Source organism: Notolepis coatsorum (assembly GCF_963971535.1).
Source record: "Notolepis coatsorum genome assembly, chromosome: 6".
Classification (NCBI taxonomy): Eukaryota; Metazoa; Chordata; class Actinopteri; order Aulopiformes; family Paralepididae; genus Notolepis; species Notolepis coatsorum.
The window spans coordinates 146696155-146720729 of NC_140170.1; the positions used below are offsets into that span (position 1 = coordinate 146696155).

The 24575-nt window shown below is 46.5% G+C and overlaps 1 protein-coding gene across 2 annotated transcripts in view; it reads right to left on the reverse strand.

The window, feature by feature from the left end:
* The window catches only part of pdzrn3b (PDZ domain containing RING finger 3b), a 189239-nt gene that overhangs the window by 20670 nt on the left and 143994 nt on the right, over nt 1-24575 (reverse strand). The window contains exons 4-6 of one of the 2 annotated variants that reach the window (XM_084316342.1): nt 6143-6396; nt 4643-4730; nt 1352-1450 (exon numbers count right to left, since the gene is read on the reverse strand). The exons of the other annotated variant lie outside the window; for it this stretch is intronic. Coding sequence (XP_084172468.1) covers nt 1352-1450; nt 4643-4730; nt 6143-6396 — 441 coding nt within the window. The remainder of the gene's footprint in view (nt 1-1351; nt 1451-4642; nt 4731-6142; nt 6397-24575) is intronic. 2 annotated transcript variants of the gene reach the window in all.

Here is a 24575-nt window from a genome sequence, read left to right on the forward strand (position 1 = left end):
TGGTCTATGCACTAGTGGTAACTGCAAACTCATCTAATAATCCCTACACAGCTGAACGCATTAACATATGCCACGCTGCTAAGACTCAGGGGCTAAAATCTTTAACATTTATATCACGGTATAATTTGAAGGATAGACGGTAACGGTATATATCACGGTATATTCATTTATCTTAAAATGTCTATATAAATGCTTCTGAAGGGGTAAAACACTGGTATGGCAGCTATTACTGTACTCTTGTATTACTAGGACATATTTCACATAGTACAGAGGTATTTTAAGAACGTTTATTGTGCAAAACTGCAATATCAAAATGCAAAACCTTTTCTCAAGTGTCTGCTGGCAGGTAACGCATATCTTGGATCGTGTTTTGACCATGTCTTTAAAGCCCTTTCTATCGACAGTTTGAAAAGGAACCATGTCCTTACACAAGTAAACAGTGACAACGTTTGTTATGTCGGTCCACCGCTGGCTTTTTTTGTCGTTGAAACATAAATAATAATAATAAAAAAAATATTCTGTTACAGCTGCTGACCTATATACTATAGCTAATGTCCATCAATATATTCCTTTGGAATAAAATAGGTTCAAGAATCGAATCAGGATTGTTAGGAGAGAGAGAGAGATGCTAGGAGTGGAGCCAACGTTAGCTTGCTGAGGCTACATCAACAGGCTGCTAGGAGTCGAGCTAACGTTAGCTTTCTGAGGCTACATCAACCGTTAACATTACTTAAGATTTTAGCGCGACGTGGGCATTCCAGTATGGCGAGGATGCAAAGCATGTTAGACTATTGGATCCGTCACAGAGTTTACATTACACATAGAAACTGCGCGACTCGCGAGAGAAGTTGTCACAGCTGTGTGCAACGCAGGGCTGAAGAGCTAGTTCGCTCTGGTCCGCTCTGTTCCGTGTCTATTATGAAATGATAGCGCGTTGACACGCCCATGGCCGCAAAGCCTCTGTGCTCCTAAATAATTTTTCCAGTTCGCCCATATCTATCTTTAGGGGCAATATGCGAGTGAAATAGTCGCACTGTAGAGCCCTGCCTCAGAACGCTAACGTTAGCTCCACTCCTAGCAGCCCCCTCCCTCCACACTGTGGTTACGTCATTGCTACTTTAGAGTTGCTCTACCGGTCACAAGGTATAGTCAAAATCCATACCGTAGCGCAAATTCATACCGTTTATACAGTCCACCCTACTGATATATCTACATACAGTCTATTGTTTGTTGTGCTTTCCTGGTGCACTTCATGTGAAGTCCTGATGTGTTACTGAACCTCTTGCTTATATTCCACCGCAGAACGTCATCTATTTGGTGAATTAAGTGTTTTGTCTTGAGTCTCGATTACCTCGCTGACGTAGATCCCCGTCTCGTCCTCGTCGTCCGTCCTGTAACAGACGGTCAGACCCAGCTTGTCCTGGATGTTGGCTCGGTACAAATCCACTTCCTATGATGACCCGCCCAAAGAAACACACAAGATCCACAAAAACTCAGACTACATCCACAGACATGTCAAATTCCATCAAACCACCAAACATCACACTGAATTATATACATCAAACTGAAGTTATATACATCAAACTGAAGTTATATATATCAAACTGAAGTTATTACAAATGGAATTCAGAGTTGTTTTAAGTATGCAGTCATGTCCTTTGGCACACACACGCACGCACGCATGCACGCACGCACGCACGCACGCACACACACACACACACACACACACACACACACACACACACACACACACACACACACACACACACACACACACACACACACACACACACACACACACACACACACACAGACACACACAGTCTCAGTGACGGCATGAGGAGGGCAGCAGTCTCTCCTATAGTCTCAGTGCAGCATGAGGGAGGCAGCAGTCTCTCCTATAGTCTCAGTGCAGCATAGGGAGGCAGCAGTCTCTCCTATAGTCTCAGTGACATCATGAGGGAGGCAGCAGTCTCTCCTATAGTCTCAGTGACATCATGAGGGAGGCAGCAGTCTCTCCTATAGTCTCAGTGACAGCATGAGGAGGCAGCAGTCGCCCATAACTGGGAAGAGTCCCGTTTGTCACTTGTCAACACCTGTAATCTAGGAGATGCAGCCTGAGATACCAGGTGCAGGCAGTTCCTCTGGGGGCCGGGGTGCTGAAAGGGTTAATCCTGTCAACTGTTTTCAAAGCGTTGATGCTGAGCACTGAAATCTACCCCTTAATCTGCTGCGGAACAGAATATGAACGCTGTCCACACAGTGAGATGTGAGAACAAAAAAAAACTTTTAATCCAATCGACTACACTTGGTATAACTCCCTTTACTCCTTACAATGGTGGTCTGAAAAGACTCTCGCCTTACCTTTCATCTAGATTCCTGTCCAGACTAGTTCATTCCTTTATTGTGGCTCTGCAGAATAAGCTCTTTAACAATGTTGCGTAATGTCATTATGCAAATGAGCCACCAGCAGTCAAGTGCAGCGGGCGACGGGGCCCAGGGGCAGCAGCGGCCGGACTGGACCTCCCTTAAAGGAACACGCCGACATTATGGGAAACGTGCTTACCCAGTCTGACAAGAAGATAGATACTAGTTTCCTCTCTGTGCGCTCAGTAGCTATCAGGCTGCAAGATAGCCTAGCTTAGCACAAATTAATGGAAGCAGAATATGGACCAGCTAGCTGTTGACCAAAAAACACCTCTCCCAGAGTTTTAAGCTAGGCTAGTGGTCCGTATCCGCTTCCATTCATTTGTGCTAAGCTAGGCTATCTTGCAGCATGATAGCCTACTGAACACAAAGAGAGGAGATTAGTATCTATCTTCTTGTCTGACTCTGGAGAACACGGTAAGCACATTTCCCATCATGTTGGCAAGTTCCTTTTGCGACCGGGGACATACAGTATATATTGAGATAGAAGAAAGTTTCAAGGTAGGTCATTGACTCCTTGAGTTTGATCTTAACAACCAAACCAACCGGAACAGAGATCCATGAAGGGAGGTCACTGGGTCTTTAGTCACTGTCCCCGAGAGATGGAGTGTCTCTTCACAAGGACACTGTGTGCGGAGGACAGGGTCAGAGAGTTTGTCTGTGCTTCACGTCTGTCCTTGGCCGGGCAGAACTTCACCTCTCCGCTTCAATTAATAATACACTATTATATTCATTACTTATTGTCTCGTTTTACCGTCTCTGTTCCTGTTCTGTTCTTCTTTATCTTCTATACTGTTTAATTTAGTCTCTGTTCCTGTTCTATTCTTCATTATCTTCTATACTGTTTCATTTGGTCTCTCTCCTTACAGCACAATGGCTGCTTTTATTTTGATCGTCAATGTACACAAAAAGCTATATAAATCAAGTTATTCACATGGTCATTATTATTAATATGACACTGAACTAGGGTCTTGAAATATTCGGTGTGTGTGTGTGTGTGTGTGTGGGGGGGGGGGGGGGGGGGGGGGGGGGGTCAGAGGTCATCTGAGGAGCACACCAGGGACCCGGGAGTCTATATCTCCTGGCTACCTCCTTTATGTAGGCATTGTTAATGAGCGTCATCAGATCAATCACTGCAGACCTATTATCTGTAGCATCCAATTAGACAGTCTGCCTGATCTCCATCGTGCCACGGAGCCGTAGAGCCCCCCCCCCCCCCCACCTTCGCCAAAGACGTATTAGGTTCTTGTCACTGATAAGTAATGATGTCACCGGTTCGCATCATTAAAGGGGAGTCATCTGTATCTAATAATCGGGGCCATACAGTCATACATACTGTAAATGTTTCCCTTTCATATAACTGAGAACATGAATTACCTACAACACAGAATGGTTTATTTAGTTACAAAGAGACATTTTCGAGAAACTTTTTTTTTTTGCTTTCGTGATAATGAAGCATTTTGTAAGGCTGGTTTTTGATGAAGCCACAATATAAAAAAAGGTACTGTTTCATATTATTTATGTGTTCTCTACTCACTCCTCCGGCAGCAGGTACTGTATCATATTATTTATGTGTTCTATATTCGGTGTGTGTGTGTGTGTGTGTGTGTGTGTGGGGGGGGGGGGGGTCAGAGGTCATCTGAGGAGCACACCAGGGACCCGGGAGTCTATATCTCCTGGCTACCTCCTTTATGTAGGCATTGTTAATGAGCGTCATCAGATCAATCACTGCAGACCTATTATCTGTAGCATCCAATTAGACAGTCTGCCTGATCTCCATCGTGCCACGGAGCCGTAGAGCCCCCCCCCCCCCACCTTCGCCAAAGACGTATTAGGTTCTTGTCACTGATAAGTAATGATGTCACCGGTTCGCATCTGCTGGAACAAACAAGCCACTCGATGTCTGTCTGTCTGTCTGTCTGTCTGTCTGTCTGTCTGTCTGTCTGTCTGGGCGCCGCGCGGGCGTCTTCATGGGCAGAGCGAGTGGGCCGCTCCCATCAATAACTGTGACGCGTCAGGAGACGGCGGAGACCGAGGGGCCCTGCGGCGGCGGCGGCCGGAGACACAACAGAGGGTCAGTCAGAACGGAAGGCCCCGGCGGCGGCCGCCTGCGTGTCCATCTTCATCCTGCGAGGACGGCGGAGGGGGGGGGGGGGGGGGGGGGGGGGGAGAGGGAGAGAGAGAGAGGGTGGAGGTGAAGGGCGTGCAGTGTTACCTCGTACTCCAGCTCCTCTCGTTCCATCTCCTGCTGTATCCCCTCCAGGAAGTCGTTGGGGTCGAAGTAAGCGTGTCCTGGAGGACGCCTGAGAGGAGTAATGAGACAGTGAGATCTGCTGGAAAGTAGTACAATGCTATACAATCTCCAGAGACTAGTAGAGACACAGTGTTTGTTTAGTTTAAGCACACTGACTTGCCACACTGGTGCTAGGAACTAGACAGAACCTGAATTCAAAGACACACATATCAGCCTGTTTAGATTTAATTTAATTCTGCCCCTTAATTGAAATATTACATGAAAATCTTAAAAGGAAATAATCTGTCTCTTTTTCATTTGGAGACGTCAGTCTTGAATCAGATACAGCAGTGCCCTGGGGCAAATCGCTAATTAACATGCCACGTTTTTAATTCGATTCTCAAATCAATTAAATAAACCATGATTGATCATTCTGCCGCAGTGTGTGTGTGTGTGAAGGTCCAGGGGCCACACAGAGAGAAACAAAAAGACTGAGAGCGTGAATCAATATGCAAATACAAATGAACACACAGCCGTCTTAGCGCAGCTGGGTTTCCCCCGGGACGTGTTGCGCCCCCCCCCCCCCCCCCCCCAACCTCCTTAAGTGACAGGCGGAACAATTCCATGAACTCCCGCAGCAGACGTGGCTTGAATCCCAACGTGGCTCGACGCGAGACGTCTCTATCTTAATTAACGGACACTTGCGACAGGTTCCATTGAGTGTGGCGGCGCCGTGACCTTTTCAGAGTAGGAGAGGTCTGGAAGTAACGTTTGTCCTTCTGTCCCGTATCCTTCATTATGTGGGAAAATGACCCCATCGAGGAGGAACGGGACGCGGTTTACTCTTTGGTACGTCTTACGAGCCAAGCGGGTCTAGTGAAAGAGAAGTGCGTTTACTCTGCTGCTGCTGTGCTGGTGGTGCCCATCAGGCAGTGAGTCAGGGACGTAAAGGGGAGTCATCTGTATCTAATAATCGGGGCCATACAGTCATACATACTGTAAATGTTTCCCTTTCATATAACTGAGAACATGAATTACCTACAACACAGAATGGTTTATTTAGTTACAAAGAGACATTTTCGAGAAACTTTTTTTTTGCTTTCGTGATAATGAAGCATTTTGTAAGGCTGGTTTTTGATGAAGCCACAATATAAAAAAAGGTACTGTTTCATATTATTTATGTGTTCTCTACTCACTCCACAGGTACTGTTTCATATTATTTATGTGTTCTCTACTCACTCCTCCGGCAGCAGGTACTGTATCATATTATTTATGTGTTCTCTACTCACTCCTCAGGCAGCAGGTACTGTTTCATATTATTTATGTGTTCTCTACTCACTCCTCCGGCAGCAGGTACTGTATCATATTATTTATGTGTTCTCTACTCACTGCTCAGGCAGCAGGTACTGTTTCATATTATTTATGTGTTCTCTACTCACTCCTCAGGTACTGTTTCATATTATTTATGTGTTCTCTACTCACTCCTCCGGCAGCAGGTACTGCTCCAGGACAGCCATGGTGGGCGCAGAGGCGGGCAGCTTGGTGAGGGCCATGATGTGCTGGAAGGTGATGTCCGTCTGGGTGCTAATGTCCGTCACCTGGGTGTCGGCCGCGGGATTGGCCGGTTTGGGGCGCGGGGCGCGTCGCAGCACCTGGACCATGATGGGCTCCTTGGCCGCGCGGAATGCCTCCACCGCCTGGTCATGGGTGGCTTTAGACAGGTCTTTACCGTTGACCTGTAGGGAGAGAGGGAGAGAGAGAGAGAGGGAGAGAGAGAGAGAGAGAAAGAGACCGTCATCTCCTTGACTACTACATGCGCCACTGGTCTAACTGCACCAACGTAACAGGGTGAGTGCTGTGTGTAACGAGTTGGGTTCACGGAGAAGACATGACACAAAGAGAGAGAAAGTCTTTAGCATTCTGTTAGCATTCTCAGTATGGAAAATAGTACCTTTAAAAAAAATTATTTATCTTTTTTACTCATTGAGGTTGCTTAAGTCCTGTATACAGTGCATATCACAAATCTGATTTATACATAAACCTACAATCATATGGCAGATGATTAAAACTCCATATCATTACGAATGTGTCCACACAAACACAGCGGCAAAGCTATATTTCACTTGAGCTGTGAATTACTAGTCCTGCCTTGGCCTGCTTTCCAGGGTGGCAGTCCACAGTCCAGCTGAGCAGAATAGGATCTTAATTAGGAAAGAGTCTCTCTTTAATTAATCAAGGTAGTTAGCGGGCCTGCGTGGAGGAGAGAGCCCTCATTAACTAAGTCATTTCTCAGCAGAGGATAAATTTGACCTCCTGTCGGAGACAGTGGGGTTGGTGCCGCGAGTTAACCTGCAGAGATTAATTTGAGCAAGAAAGGGCCTCAGTGTGTCACGGAGAAGAGGCTAATTAAGTTCAGCTGCACCACTTAAAAGGCTCTGTGTGCTAATGGGGGATGTGTCCTCTCTGTCTCCACTCTGAATACACAATGCCACCAGAGAGAGAGGAAGACTTAAATAAAGTGTCTGTATGAACATGGAAAAAGATACTTGAGCGTACTGGTATTCTTGCCTCTTCACCCGTATGTGGAAATAATACAAATGTCAAGCTTGTATTGCCCACTATGAGAACCTGTGGTAAATATATATAAAGCTGTGCAAACCTTTGAAATCATATATCGTCAACTAGGGTTGCACCGATACAGACACTGTTATAGTATATCTGTCCATCGGTATTGCAGAATTTCCCCCAATACTAAAGCCCAAACCCCAGAGAAACCATGTTATAAACATGTTATAAATGAAAACTAAGTGACTTGATTTGCTGCATTTTTTACACATAGCAGCATGTTAGATCTCTCTAATAGGTATTAGCCTTATCTCAATAACCTTTGTCCCATGACCCCAAACTGATGGTCTTAAGTCTATACTGTTCAGTAAAAGCAGTGAATACGATTGGTAACTCTGAATTAGGGCTGACCCCGATTAGTCGAATAGTCGACTAGTCGATCAAAAGGAGCCGTAGTCGAATGCAAAAAAATATATATATATTATAATATATTTAATTTAAAAAAATTATCATTCTTTCCAAAAGCAAAGAGGCCTAGAAGCGTGGCTAACGCTAATGGCGCGCATACCAGAGGCAAACTGCCTAAGAAAACACTGAAGGCACTGAAAGAGGATTTCACCCATCTAATGAACACACTAGACTAGACAAATATCAAGATGTATCCATCAGTGGACCAATTGCATGCTTTCGCAGAAGACAAGGAGCCTTCAGTCGATTCCTTCAGAAAGTAAATTTCAGCCAATCAAAGTCGACTATCCAAATCCTTAACATCGGGGACAGCCCTACTCTGAATCATCCCAAACAGAGAGTTTAGGACTCGGAATCGACCGCACGCAATTCTCCATCCCTGGCCGTCTAGCACCAGGGCACGTGCTGCCAAATCAAAAGCTAAAAGAAAGAGGGAAAGATCGTAATAACCCAGAGAAAGACTAGCGGTAGTAGTGTCATTAAGATGCCAGAACAGCAGCGTACGAGACGAGCGCGTCTCCGGCAGCTCAACACTCTGCCTCTCGGCTTATCACAGTGTGCACAGAGCCACAGCCAGTTCCGCTCTCAATCATCACATCATTGGGAATTTGTTGGTTTGTGATTCCTGGATGTGAGAGAGCTTTGATAGGATCTGAGCCCGGGGCTCTTCTCATTCCACACAGGCTCTCTCCACACACGCTCCACACACACACACGCTCCACACACACGCTCCACACACACACACGCTCCACACACACACACACACACACACACACACACGCTCCCCGCTCCTCCACACACACACGCTCCCCGCTCCTCACACACACACACACACACACACACACACACACACACACACACACACACACACACACACACACACACACACACACACACACACACACACACACACACACACACACACACACACACACACACACACACACACACACACACACACACACACACACACACACACACTCCCAGAGAGGAATGATGGAAACACTATTACTATTTAGGAGGACCAGTTGCATCACAGGCGTTAGTGCATTTGCACCTCATTAGGCCTGTCATTAATCTCCTGCATCCCTTCTCACTGGCCCTGACAAACACACACATACTAACACGTACTAACACGTACACAAAGACACACGTCTGAGGATTCATTTTCTGATAAGCCATTGTCCCCCCCCCCCCGGCCACATTCCCCTCATTCTAATGCACAGGCTAGTTTGCAGCCTTATGGTAATCGTGCCGTTACAGGCCTGGAGCAGCTCTTCATCACCCTGGATACTGCAGCTCTTCATCACCCTGGATACTGCAGCTCTCCATCACCCTGGATACTGCAGCTCTCCATCACCCTGGATACTGCAGCTCTACATCACCCTGCAGCTCTACATCACCCTGGATACTGCAGCTCTCCATCACCCTGCAGCTCTACATCACCCTGGATACTGCAGCTCTCCATCACCCTGGATACTGCAGCTCTACATCACCCTGGATACTGCAGCTCTCCATCACCCTGGATACTGCAGCTCTACATCACCCTGGATACTGCAGCTCCACATCACCCTGGATACTGCAGCTCTCCATCACCCTGGATACTGCAGCTCTACATCACCCTGGATACTGCAGCTCTCCATCACCCTGGATACTGCAGCTCTACATCACCCTGGATACTGCAGCTCTCCATCACCCTGGATACTGCAGCTCTACATCACCCTGGATACTGCAGCTCTCCATCACCCTGGATACTGCAGCTCTACATCACCCTGGATACTGCAGCTCTCCATCACCCTGGATACTGCAGCTCTACATCACCCTGGATACTGCAGCTCTCCATCACCCTGGATACTGCTGCTCTCCATCACCCTGGATACTGCAGCTCTACATCACCGTGGATACTGCAGCTCTCCATCACCCTGGATACTGCAGCTCTACATCACCCTGGATACTGCAGCTCCACATCACCCTGGATACTGCAGCTCTACATCACCCTGGATACTGCAGCTCCACATCACCCTGGATACTGCAGCTCCACATCACCCTGGATACTGAGAGGATGGCGACGTGTTTGTTGCACGTATCCGCTTCAAGGCCCTCGACCTAGCATACTGTGCGGCAAAGGGAACCGCTCCTGCCTACCTCCGGTCAATGGTCTCTAACTACACACCCTCAAGACCCCTACGCTCTGCATCTTCTGGCCGCCTCAGACCTACTCCTATCCGAGCTCCGGGAGGGTCATCAAAGAGAAGCCGCCTATTTTCAGTCCTTGCCCCACAATGGTGGAATGAACTACCCACCCCAGTTAGGACAGCCGAAACACGTCCAATCTTTCGCCGTCGACTAAAGACGCACTTCTTCAACCATTATCTGAATTAAAAAAAGAAAAAAAATATCTAACCCTAACTAGCCTTACTGTCATGCACTTGTCCTAATAAACTAACCTACACTGTAGCACTCAACACTTTGATGAACATTGTTACTCAGCTGATAAGAGTTGTGCCCTTCCTGATGGCTTGTCGTACAGAACTTGTACTGTAAGTCGCTTTGGATAAAAGCGTCAGCTAAATGACTAAATGTAAATGTAAATGTACTGCATGGCAGCTCCACGTATCCCACATAGGAAGTAGGAACCGCAGGGTATTCCACATTACTGTATAGAGATGGACTCCATTGTAAGACATAGACCCAGAGTTACTGAGCTTAATGTGTGTGTGTGTGTGTGTGTGTGTGTGTGTGTGTGTGCGTGTGTGTGTATATCTCTGTGTGTGTGTGTATCTGTGTGTGTGTGTGTGTGTGTGTGTGCATGTGAGTGTATATCTGTGTGTGTGTGTGTGTGTGTGTGTGTGTATCTGTGTGTGTGTGTGTATGTGTGTCTCTGTGCACAGTAAAGGAGGGGGAGAAAGAGGGAACAAGGTGCCCTTCAACTTTTAAGAGGACATCTTTGTATAATAGCTCCACTCATTCCACATAGGAATTTAGTGTACTGTGCAGAGATGTACTCCATTGTGAGACACTACCCAGAGTTACTGAGCTTAATATGGGTTTGTGTGTGTGTGTGTGTGTGTGTGTGTGTGTGTGTGTGTGTGTGTGTGTGTGTGTGTGTGTGTGTGTGTGTGTGTGTGTGTGTGTGTGTGTGTGTGTGTGTGTGTGTGTGTGTGTGTGTGTGTGTGTGTGTGTGTGTGCGCAGAGTGAATACGGGGCAAGGGAGGGGGACTTGTGCACTTCAGCTTTGAAGAGGTTATGCGCTCACTAATAAGCAGAGGATTAATGCTAATCCAGGCCTGCAGGATATAATTGGATCATCTCAAATGGCTTCAACTTCCACTTTTCCAACATTTAAATTTATAATAATAATAATAATAATAATAATAATAATAATAATAATAATAATAATAATAATAATAATAATAATAATAATAGGACCCCTATTTGCAATTTACGCAGAATAATTGAAAATAAAAAAATGTGTGGAGCAAAAGAAAAGAAAAGAAAAAGCACATCAGCTGTGAGGAACACAAGTTCCTGTGTGAGTCTCTCTCTCTCTCTCTCTCTCTCTCTCTCTCTCTCTCTCTCTCTCTCTCTCTCTCGACCCTGAGACAAAGCCCCCTCTCCTCTTCGAGAGCCCGCAGCATTCCGCCTCAGCGCCCTCACTGGGGGCATCCCCTCCCAGGCACGGAGGGGGTCACACAACCCCCATTCAGAGCACTCACCTCTGACATGGCCTGGCCCGGCGTGGCGCACTGGGGAAAACCAAACAGCACTCAAACATACAATATACCCTGTTGGCTGCCGCTGTCCTCCCAAGCTGTGCACTCTTAACCCTTTACCTTCAGTCAGTGACTTAACCCTGTACCTTCAGTCAGTGACTTAACCCTTTACCTTAAAGAACCAGTCAGTAACTTAACCCTGTACATTCAGCCAGTGACTTAACCCTTTACCTTAAAGAACCAGTCAGTGATTTAACCCTTTACCTTAAAGAACCAGGCAGTGACTTAACCCTTTATCTTAAAGAACCAGGCAGTGACTTAACCCTTTACCTTAAAGAACCAGTCAGTGACTTAACCCTTTACCTTAAAGAACCAGGCAGTGACTTAACCCTTTACCTTAAAGAACCAGTCAGTGACTTAACCCTTTACCTTAAAGAACCAGTCAGTGACTTAACCCTTTACCTTAAAGAACCAGAACCAGCCAGTGACTGCAGTATGGCAGTATTTTACTAAATTACTAAGACATGTTTTGAATGTCTGACTCTGTGATACAAGTGCTGAAAGCATGCAACAGACTTTTGAGGCTGTAAAAAGACTGTTTATATTGGTAGGGTTTGTATATATTTGAGTAAAACAGAATGTGTATTTTGAGTAGCTGTTTTTATTTAAACGTTTAGATGATAAAAATGAATGAATTCTACATTGTACCTTTAATCCAGCTGTAATCCAATTTCAGCACGAGTGTGTGTGTGTGTGTGTGTGTGTGTGTGCGTGTGTGTGTGTGTGTGTGTGTGTGTGTGTGTGTGTGAATAACTCAGCACTCAATGGACCTGTCTCAAACCCTGCCCTCTTTTCTTGATCATCCAATCACAGCTGTCGCTTACCTCAGACTTCCTCGTACAAACAAAGTTTGTACGAGGAAGTCCGAGGTAAGCGACAGCTGTGATTGGAGGATCAAGAAAAGGGGCAGGGTTTGAGATAGGTCTATTAACAATGAGCTAAACCGGCACTGAACAGAAGTCATGCCACTTTATCAGTTTAAGTCAACAGCATGAGTATGTTTTCCTTAGAGGTTATCAGTGCTGGCTAAGTTTGCATATTTGCAAATGCCAAACACAAGAGCTATGTTCATGTTGACTGGCATGACTGACAGGCAGAAATTACCCTGTCAACCTCTGGTAACCGTCCCCCACAGAGAGGTCTCTGGTAAATCCAATTGAATGGCAAGAGGGCAGGCAAGGCAGTTGAGAATCACATGTCTGGTATATTGGTGACTATAGGCCAATGAGGGATTTACACGGCCGTGGGTTTGTTATTCAGAGCCTGTTTTTCTTTCATTAAAACATCACATTCGATCTCTAAAGCAACAGAGGTATGTACACCTGCTGAATCCCTTCGAGGGCTGGTTGTGACACTTTTACAACATTTCAGGATTTCATTTGATCTTGATCTGTGCTCATGTGGCAAATGGGTCAGTCTTCATGGTATGGGTAATAGTAAGAGGCACCAGTGGACAGCCATGCTCTCAACCTCATGTCTAAAATGTAAACCAGGACAGATTAAGACCTCTATCTGAAGGTGGCAGTCTCTCTCTCTCTCTCTCTCTCTCTCTCTCTCTCTCTCTCTCTCTCTCTCTCTCTCTCTCTCTCTCTCTCTCTCTCTCTCTCTCTCTCTCTCTCTCTCTCTCTCTCTCTCTCACTCTCACCCCCATCTAATTTTGTATTTAATCCTTTTCCTTGATTGCTGACCTGCTGCCAAAGATGCTTATCTTTGATTATTATAAGAGTATTTTTCATTCTCGCCTCTGCCCTAGTTGCGTGGGTCACCTCAGGTGAGCTCAATAAATGATTAGAACACCATAATAAGAAACACTAGAGAACATAACAAACTCAGGAAAACCTTTGCAGAATCCTAAGCCAATTAATTAAAAACATTAGGTAACATTAGTCTTTGATATGTCTGTTTACTCCCCCATCTAATGCTTTCATTGAGAACACAACTTAATTAACACAACATTAATCCTGTATCTATGGTGTTCTAGGATGTAAAGATGAGATTCTGAGGAAACATCTAAAGGGTTAAACAGCCTGTTTCTTCACATGGGGGGGGGGGGGGGGGGGGGGGGACATGCAGTGAAGTGAATATAGTGGAAACTTCTGCCAGGCAAGTGGTTCCTTTCAAAAGCAGACGGGAGAAACCCTGGTAACTTCAGTCTATAGACGGGGCCTTCAGAGGGCCTTTCTGGTCCGATACACTCCTTAAGCAAATCCTTCAAAGTCCGCATTTCAGAAAGAAAGAGGGGTAGACTTGCCGTGATGGAGCGAGAGAAGAGCTTGAAGGCTTATTTTCCCGGGGACCTATAGTGTTTGAGTGGCAGTCCGGATGCGGGTCATTCGGCCCCGAAAACCACATTTAATCCGTCTTTTATTTCACATTAAACTATTTTCATAGAAAAAGGCATAAAACCCCAAAAAGTAGGGCTCTTTGTATTCAAGTATGTCGGCATTGTTCTATTCACCGACTTGAGGGGCCTGAGACGGAAACATAGCGGCCTTTATTTACCACAGTGTGTGGAGGCTTACAGAGGATTACGGAATATATAGCAAGGAAACGAATGCCCGCTGTAAAAGATACCACTGTTTACTTTGGCCTAATCTGATTTACTGTTATCCACAGTAGATCAATTAAGAACCCAAATCACTTCCTACAGCCTCGCTCTGGTCCAACGAGCCCGACTTGGAGGTGCTAATCGGAGAGGGAGAGAGAGGGAGAGAGAGGGGGAGAGAGAGGGAGAGAGAGAGAGAGGGAGAGAGAGAGGGTCTCTTGCACATCACTATTTGGGTTGTGTGCATGCGTACGCACATGTGGCTGTCATTATAGAGAACGTAACCCTGAAAAAGATAGCTTTGCTATGGAAACGCTGGTTAAGCTTGGCACTGGGAGCTAGGAGTGTGCGACCGCATCTTATATCAACTGTGTGCCGGTCGTTTACATTACTCCCTGAGTCACGCTAGACACAAGTGTTCCAACATCCACCTGCTTTATTCATACCGTGATTCTGGGTCTGTTATTATTACAAATAACATAAAAATGTAACTGTGCTGACCGTAAGACAGCTCTCCTCTTTGCTAACAGACAGCAGGGGCATCAGGAGAGATATAAGACACAGAACAGGCTGGATAGTAATCGTCGGGAGGAGGTGGGGCTGAGAGTCTTTCACTCTTCATTAGGGCTGCGTCTCACCAGCCCAACCACAGCCCATCCGTCTCTCAGCCCAGCCACACGTGCAGCGTCTCCAGGCAGGCAGAGCCACTCACGTCCACCCCCAGGACCCATCATGTGCTGCACCAGGGACTGTTTTATCACATGGTACAGTGTACATAGTAGTACTACTAGGGCTGGGTATCGGCACTGGTTACTCATTTCAATTGGATTTCCTTTCCGTACGATTCAATTCGATAGTGATTCGATCAGGCTGGAGTCACCTTCAGGACGGGAGGCTAGAAATAACCTTCAATACAAGAAGATCTTCACACACCCACCCAAAAAAGGCAGAGATTAAAAGATCAATCTTGGGATTTTAAGAAACCGACCCCCCCCCCCCAAATATTGATGCCCCTACCAAGCCACCAGTATATGCCCCTACCAAGCCACCAGTATGCCCCTACCAAGCCACCAGTATATGCCCCTACCAAGCCACCAGTATGCCCTACCAAGCCACCAGTATGCCCTACTAAGCCACCAGTATGCCCCTACCAAGCCACCAGTATGCCCCTACCAAGCCACCAGTATGCCCCTACCAAGCCACCAGTATGCCCTACCAAGCCACCAGTATGCCCTACTAAGCCACCAGTATGCCCTACCAAGCCACCAGTATGCCCTACTAAGCCACCAGTATGCCCCTACCAAGCCACCAGTATGCCCTACTAAGCCACCTGTATGCCCCTACCAAGCCACCAGTATGCCCTACCAAGCCACCAGTATGCCCTACCAAGCCACCAGTATGCCCTACTAAGCCACCAGTATAAAAAATGAACTACTTAAGTTGTGGTGGAACAAGTGTGTAGATACACATCTTGATCATACTGTGTAGGCTACATCTTGATCATACTGTGTAGGTACACATCTTGATCATACTGTGTACGTACACATCTTAATATACTGTGTAGGCTACATCTTGATCATACTGTGTAGGTACACATCTTGATCATACTGTGTAGGCTACATCTTGATCATACTGTGTAGGCTACATCTTGATCATACTGTGTAGATACACATCTTGATCATACTGTGTAGGTACACATCTTAATATACTGTGTAGGCTACATCTTGATCATACTGTGTAGGCTACATCTTGATCATACTGTGTAGATACACATCTTGATCATACTGTGTAGGTACACATCTTAATATACTGTGTAGGCTACATCTTGATCATACTGTGTAGGCTACATCTTGATCATACTGTGTAGGTACACATCTTAATCATATACTGTGTAGGTACACATCTTGATCATACTGTGTAGGTACACATCTTGATCATACTGTGTAGGTACACATCTTGATCATACTGTGTAGGTACACATCTTGATCATACTGTGTAGGTACACATCTTAATCATATACTGTGGTACACATCTTGATCATTAACATGGCAGACAAAAAGCACCACGCCTTGAAGTGACAGCGGTACTAAAGGCTTTTAGGCTCGTCACGACTCTTCTCTGCAGACGGACCGCGGCTCAGAGTCCCAGGTGGCGGCCAGGGGGCCAGACTTAAACACACCTCGGTCACCATATTGACACTTAATGCCAGGCCCCAAATGCAAGGAGGGGGCTCCACCCGGGGGAGGCTCACTTCTCCAGCCGGATAATGAGAAATAATGACCCTCCATCATCTGCATTCAAATGGCCCCTGCAACTTGGAGCTCTTTAATAATAACTGCTTACAGCTCAGTGTTGGGATGTTTTATTCATGACTGGGTGTGTACACTACACACACACTATACACACACTACACACACACACACACACACACACACACCTACACACACACACACACACACACACACACACACACACACACACACACACACACACACACACACACACACACACACACACACACACACACACACACACACACACACACACACACACACACACACACACACACAGGGGACTCGTAGTCCCGTTCACAGGGTGCATGTACATTAATGATTTATCTCAGCCATATCTTTATCGTGTACTATATGTCACGTCCATGTATTACTGATGTCTTTCTTTGTGCGTGTCCATTATAAAAGAGATGTATAACACGATGGTTTCCTTGCACAAATTAAGAACTTATTTTTGTCACATTTCCCAAAAAGATGAGCCGATTTGCCATAAAAAAAAGAAAATAAAATAAACACAAGACTATTTTTCATCCACTGGAATTCTGTGAGGTAATCTATCCAGAGGAGGCACAGATCCCCACTCTGCTGATGTGTCTGTGTGCAGCCGGACTGAGCGTCCTTGTAAAAAGGCTCAGGACCACCTGTGTCCGTCCCCCACCACCACACAAACCACCATCTGCGACTCCTGCGTGGGTTCACAATCCTGATGTCTTTTCTATTTTAGGAAACAGGCCCAGGCTTTATGGCAAAACGTAATAAGCCCTGTGTCATTGGAATAACCTCTATGTGGTCTTGTCCGCTCTCTGGCAGGGGGACGGACCCGAGCCTGTGTACTGTAAATTAGGAGTTATGTGTTGCAATAAAAAAAAGACCCAGGACGGCACTACAATAAATATGACTGACGCACAGCAGGAGAATAACGCTGAACCTTTGAACCTCTGATATTGTGTGTCCCTTATGGCCGTATTGATTCTCACAAGCCCGGTCTGCTATGCGTTTGATTATTATTCTCAGCTCGGCTATTAAAGTCCCCCCCCCCGTGTTTTGAACTATGACAGCTTGCTTTCAGAGTTTGTGTTTGTTGCATCTGCCGGTCAGTGTCATGTGTCTGTGACCTGTCTGTGATCTCTGCCTGTCATCTGGCAGCCCCATCTCGACTCTGGAGTCACATTATATATAGAGCAGGTTCTTATTAGGGCTCCCCTGTGGCTGACGGCCACCTGCTCCGGTGTCTAACAGATGTGACGGTGCACCGGGGGTGAACCTGTCTTGTTATTAAACCCACGGCACCAGGCTCCCGGGCTTCCCCCTTGGTGCGGGTGGCGCTCACTGCCTCCACGCGCCGCCTCTGTCGAGCCTCATTACCAGCCCCACACGGTCCCATCTCTGCACTGCCTTCAGTCACGGCCCTGCCGTAATGACAGGGTCCCGGCGGCAGGGGCGGGGTGGAGGGGTGACGCCGGTGTCACCGCCACGTCGTACGAATACTTCCATCTCAATCGTCTCGTCTGGGTAAAGAGGATGTCATAATGCGACTGTCCCGTCCGTCTGTCCGTCACGGTGACAACTTTGTTGTGGCAACATCTTGACAACCGCATGACAAAGACATATTTCTAGCGTCGTGTCCAATTACAAAAAACGTTGGGAGCAACAAACGGGCGTCATGATGACCCTTTCTTGCAGTGACATAATCAAAGAACAGCGTCTGGGACGTCCCACGACACCCTGGCGAAAGGTCTAGCGTGTTCGAATTTCTTGCCTATTTTCTTCGACTGTGACAATTCCTGGGACCTGTTCTATTTCTCAAAATAAGAAGTCCAAACCAAACCCCCTCCTCCCCGATCCCTGGCAAACTTCATTCCAAGACGGCATGCGACAATCTGTCAACAAACCCTTTGGGACAAACGCATAACGTGCCCCGTCTCCCGGCCAAGACACAGACAGATTTGACCATAACCTAAACTGACATGGTGACCGTCGCGAAAGACTAAAATATTGTGTCGTCCGAGCATCAGAGATAATACCATGAATCACTCTCGCATGGACCACAGGCTCAATGGCCAGCCTGTGTTGAAGCTCTAATGAAGCTGTTTTCATTGTAAGAGCCACAGCAAGGCGCCACAGCCATTACGGAGCACTTCTGGAGAGATTAGCACTCCCGGGGACTGTCAGACAGAGTTTGAAACCCCCCTCTACCTAAAGCAGCTGAGCTGACTTCTCCACAGGGCGCTTTACCTTTAGCTTTGAAGAAGGAGTGTAAGGTTCACTGCTGTCAGAGGGTCAAGTTTGAAAGGGAGCGCTGGGGCTGAGGGGCTCTAATGATCACGACTGGATGAGGAGAACAGCTTCTCGGGCCGCTCTGTGTCGGCTGCATTTGATAGATTTGCCTATTTTGGTATACAGTATACTCCGGAGAATATCTAGTATGCAGATATGGCCATGGCAAATTATCTGTGTTTCATTTAATTTAATTACATTTTCAGAACATCAAAAAACAAAAAACAAAAAGTTTCAGGTGTAAACACCATTTTGAGACCATGAGCATTGTAATAGAATTCTGAGAAAACGTCAAGGTTTATACATTAGGTTTAGTTTTAGTTGTGAATTTCTTCGAAGGAAACTCATGGTCTCTCACGGAGCCAGTGTTCTACAGAACCAGCCTGGGTCCAAACAGAACTCCGGTGTCCCAGACCAGTGCCGGTCTCATGGTCGTCGATCTTCTAACACCGTTGCCAAGGCAACTGAAATCTTTTTCTTTTTGCCACCGTGTATAGACCAGATTTTTCCAAAGACTGTGGTTTTAAGCTGCTTTCATAGCAGACTGCTGCAGAGAGGGCTGAGTGGGCACCGTGCCAGTCTCCTCTGATCAAGGGGATCTGTGTGTGTTGTCAGAGAAAAGGAAACGGCGCTCACGTCTGATCCAGTGGACTTACTCTGTGGACATGCTGACAAAGACTCTGCCGGCGGCAGGACAGTTGAAGAAGCACCGATACAGAGGAGCCAAGGATTAACCAGCGCACTTTCTGGAACACATCAACACAGGGGCGCAGAAACACATGCGCACACAGCACGCACGCACACACACACACACACACACACACACACACACACACACACACTTGCTCATAGTTTCTCAACTAGCATGACGGCTGCTAATAAACAAGGCCTCACGCCCTAATGAGCTCATCTCTCAACTGCTGGCTGATCAATGGAAAACAGCATGTGGTCAGTTTGAGGACAGTGTGGTCTAAAGGTTAGAGGAGCTGTGACCGGTGAGGTCGCCAGGTTCCAACTCCAGGAGATGCCCAGTGGCTGTGGTCGTACTGGGAAGCTCCCAGGAGTGAATGTGTGCGAAATGAAGCAGGGTGTTGCTGGGAAAGAGCCTCCGTGCGCAGCGAACCTTACCCCAGGTAAATAAAGGTCCAAACTAGAGAAAAAGTCCAAACTAAAGCGGGGGCCTCTCTCTCTCTCCAGCTGAGCAACGGGCGAGAGAACCCTTCTTACAGTACAAGGTTAATCAAATTGCTAATCTCTGTGTTGGCCATGTCACACAGAGATAATGGTTTTAATCTGTCATCCAGCAGAAAGCCCTGAGGAGAAACATCCACAGAGAACTACATCATCTCTTTATCATTTCATTCGAGGTGCATCGGAGCTTATCGTGGCAGGAATCACACGCAAGCCTTATCAGTGCTATAGGGTGCCGGCAGCAGCGTGTCCGAGGCTGAATGACCAATAGCGTTGACACTGAACACAAGACGACTGGCTTTGTCTGCAGCCGCCGCGTCTTAGCCCGGCTGCGCGGAAGTCGCACTGGGATTAGCCGTAAAACGAGTGCCGGCACTGGGCCTGAGAGGGGCCTGTCAGTCAAACATAACTGACGGGCAAGACTGACAGAATCCCTGTGTCTCAAGGAGCGAACAGGACAAAGGAACTGTCTGTCCTCGTCTGTGTGCCGTCCTTTCACTGTCGCTTCTAGAAGGTGGGGGTTGCGGGGTGTAGCTTTCAGATCCCCGGTATGATGCTGTTTGATTTATTGGACCGGTAATCCATTTAGTATGTCTCCAACCCCCCAAAAAAAACACCGGCCGATTTTCTTTGAGGCAAAGACAAAACCTTTTAGTCCACTCTGAGCAGACCTGGTATGATCAAAGCAGGAGCATTTTGCAGACACAATGTCAAGAGTCCCCTGCCATCTTCCTCTAATAGGGAGAATAATGAGGAACACACACACACACACACACACTCACACTCACACACACACACACACACACACACACACACACACACACACACACACACACACACACACACACACACACACACACACACACGCAGCCATGCTCATTAAGTTAATATAAAGCTCCAACCTGGAGTTTTTGTGTTTTGTTTTTACCACATCAGTGTGGGTAATATATTCATGTACATTTTTCAAGAGGTTGATCTAAAGATGCAATATGAGGTTTTTGGAACTTTCTTAACCCAACTGTCAGTTCAAATATAGACCTGTTTACAAACATTACCAATCTAAACAAACCATTTACAGCCACAAAATACAGCAAATATAATAACATTTCTGGTTGGTATTAGTCCCCTGTATCAAGAGTTCAGAGAGTCAACTAGAGAATGAAGCCTATGTTCATTTTATAGCCTATGTTCATTTTATACGAATTGCTGTGGGGCACTGACTCTGGACTGCGGTTCATGTATGAAAAGTGCTAGATAGATAGTTATTAATATGTATTATGATTATATTTAAAACAAATTATGCATTGATATGTTTGTATGTCTCGACGACATTGAAAATGAGGGTGACCTCAATTGTCCTTTCGAGAACAAATAACGGTTTGAATTGAATTGAATCCAATGTCTACATTCCTATCTTTTACATTTTCGGTGGTGGGGCTGTCCATTTTGTTTACGCTTGGATCCCTGATTGGGGCTTTACGCCAGTCAGGAGCAGCTAATGTAGATGTAATGTGGTGCGATGGGAGAACTACTCTCAGCTGGTGGCCATCACTGGTGAACAGAGAGAGAGACACACACACAAGCTTGAAGGACATAACAGAGACCCTGAGATGCACACACACACACACACGCGCACACACACACACACACACACACACACACACACACACACACACACACACACACACACACACACACACACACACACACACACACACACACACACACACACACACACACACACACACACACACACACACACACACACACACACACACACACACACACACACACACACACACACACACACACACACACACACACACACACCTATTATCTACACCAAAGTCTGCCAGAGCCATGTGCTGTTAGCTGAGCTGTGTCAGGAGTGTGTAGTGCTCTCTCATTAGACAGGACCCAGGCTGCAGACCTAATACCCTCAGATGAATAAACTAGCCCTGTTGCTGTTACGTCTGATGCTGAACAAAAGAATAGGAAAAGCAGCTTGTTTTGAAGCCCACCAGGCACAAACTACACCACGGCTGAAGATAATAGGAAAAGCAGCTTGTTTTGAAGCCCGCCAGGCACAAACTACACCAGGACTACTCATCATTGATGCCCCCATTTTCTCCTGTAATTAAGATAGTCAAGTTAGACCGTGCTCGCAAGTTCTAACACTGGGTGCTGCAATCCCATAAAGTTCAGTATATCAAAAAGCAGGGTAGCCGGATCAGCACTCTCAGGTTCAATGTTTTTAATGGCAGCCTGAATAGATAGCAGACATGTTTCGGACAATGTCCTTCTTCAGTGATATGGCTAATTAAGACCATGGCTTGGCTATCAGGAAAGAGATAACATTAAATCCATGGACACTGTTGAAAGGTTGAATTAATTAGATCCCTATTGATTTAACTAATTGTTTATTTTAAAATGAATTCATCTTTTATTTTTTTATAAAACTTTTTTCCCTTGAAAGGAAACGAAAAAACAGATTGCAAAAGCGGTTTGATTGGACGTTGATGTGAGGAGGATGTGGTGGATTACAAGGCAGTGGAGGAGCTTTGAACAACCACATGCTTCCTCACTCTGCAATTTCCCATTTAGCACGACTCCTGACTCCCAAGTCGCAAAGCCCTTGTAATGAAAACTCCATCTGATTTTCAACATCATAACCGAAGCCAGTTCTCTCTGAAAACTAAGAAATCCCAGCATTCCTTACTTACATATATAGATATATACTATATCTATATATAATCCATAAAAAACAGAAGACGTCAAACAAGGTTGAAGGGTTATACCCCGGTCATGTTTTTTTTTAAGTAGGCTAAACAAACGTTGTTTTAGAATTTAACAAGCAACATTCCTCCTTTTCCCGTTAATGAAGTATCCACAACGTGGCCTCGCCTTGTTTTCCTTTGGCGAAAGAGAAAATAAAGAGAGGAGGTGCAAAATAAGCACTTTTCGTTGTTAAACATAAACTTTAAGTGAAAAGCCAATCCGGGGGGTTAGAGGCAGTGGAGGTCTGAGTCAGCATTCAGTCCACAATGGGGAGGTGGGTATAGGCTGTCAGCGTGCACACTATAGCAGACCTGTCACCTCCTCGTCACCCCCTCCCTCACCCGCAGCTCCCCACCTCTCCCTGACCCCTGCGGCCAGAGTTCAGAGCGCTGAACTGCAGGGGTCTCTGGTCAGTGACAACTCCTCTCTAACTCCCCGCTCCCCCCTTCTGTAGCCGCTACCCTGCAGCCACCCAGGGGACACAGGCTGCCGTGAGGGCTGGTCCAAACATTCACCCATGCTGGAGGACACGCTATAACCCCCACACACGCGCACATGCACGCACGCACGCGCACGCACACACGCACACACGCACACACGCACGCACACACACACACTTCATAAAATGCTAATCCACAGAATGCTGGAGGGGAAATGCTATAACCCCAACAGACCCATACCCACACACACATAAAGTTTTTACAAAATACTAAAAGTAAAAAATATGAATAAATAACAATATACAAGTCCATCTCACTAATAATTAGCCAAACTGCACAGTTGAAAACAACAAACAACGAGAAGCGGAGAGAAGTCTTCTGCTCAGAGCCTCTACTCCGACAGCCAGCATCAACACAGTACCTGGCAGACTTCATACAGCAGCTTGTACTGTTCCTCAGGCTTCTGCAGGGTACAGAGGCTGCATCCCATGGTGACGAGAAAACACCATCCAGGCTTCCCCTCCAGCCACACGGGCAGGAAGAGAGGGAGGGAGGGAATTCTTCCACTTCTCTGTCTTCTTCTTCTTCTTCTTCTTCTTCTTCTTCTTCTTCTTCTTCTTCTTCTTCTTCTTCTTCTTCTTCTTCTTCTTCTTCTTCTTCTTCTTCTTCTTCTTCTTCTCCGTCGTCTCTCGCTCTCTCTGAGTAGAGTCAAATGAAGCTCGGTTCCCCCCTCCTCACACCTCAGTCTACTCCACTTGACACACCGGTCCAGGAAACAAGCTTTAGGATTTACATGAGGACTCTGCTGCCCCTGCCTGCGTCTGAATGGGAGTCTCTCTCTCTCTATCTCTCTGTTGCTCTCTCTCTCTGTTTCTCTCTCGCTCTCTTTCTCTCTCCCTCTCTGTTGCTCTCTCTCTCTCTCTCTTTCACAGTAACCCCCTCCTCTCACACAGTCCCTCAGTCCCTCAGTCTCAGGAGTCTCTGCTGCAGCTCTGTGCTTCAGTCTACAGAGGCCACAGCCCCAGCATGGCTATATACACGCCCCTCATGTATATTAAGCAGCGGCTCGTTGGATATTCAATGAGGGGGGCCGCCTCACGAATGAGGGTGAGTTTAAAAAAGGGGGTGAATAATCGGGGTGGGGGGGGGGGGGGGGGGCAAATAACATGTCAAGTCTCCTTAATCAATAGGGGTGGGAATCAGATCAATATCATGCTAAAAACGAGTATTGTTCTCTGAGAATTTCCCTAATATAGAAATCTGATTGAAACGTCCGATGTTGAAGCAAAGCAACTTAATTGCTCCCCTTTTATGGTGAAAATGGATTAATCCAAATAATTTTGCCCAATGACCCCAAACTATTGATCCGTACTGTTCGGTAAGAGTAATGGATCGGTACTCTTTAACCGGCTGATACTTGGAAGTGCCGGACTTGCAATCGGTATCGGCAGTGAAGCGGTGCTGTGAAGAGGGCGTGACTCCACTGAGACGCTCTGCAGCCGCCACAAACAAACATGACTTCCTCTGGAGGGGCGGGCGAGGCGTGTTCTCCGTCAGACTTGCAGACGTTTCAGTCGAGTCCAGCAG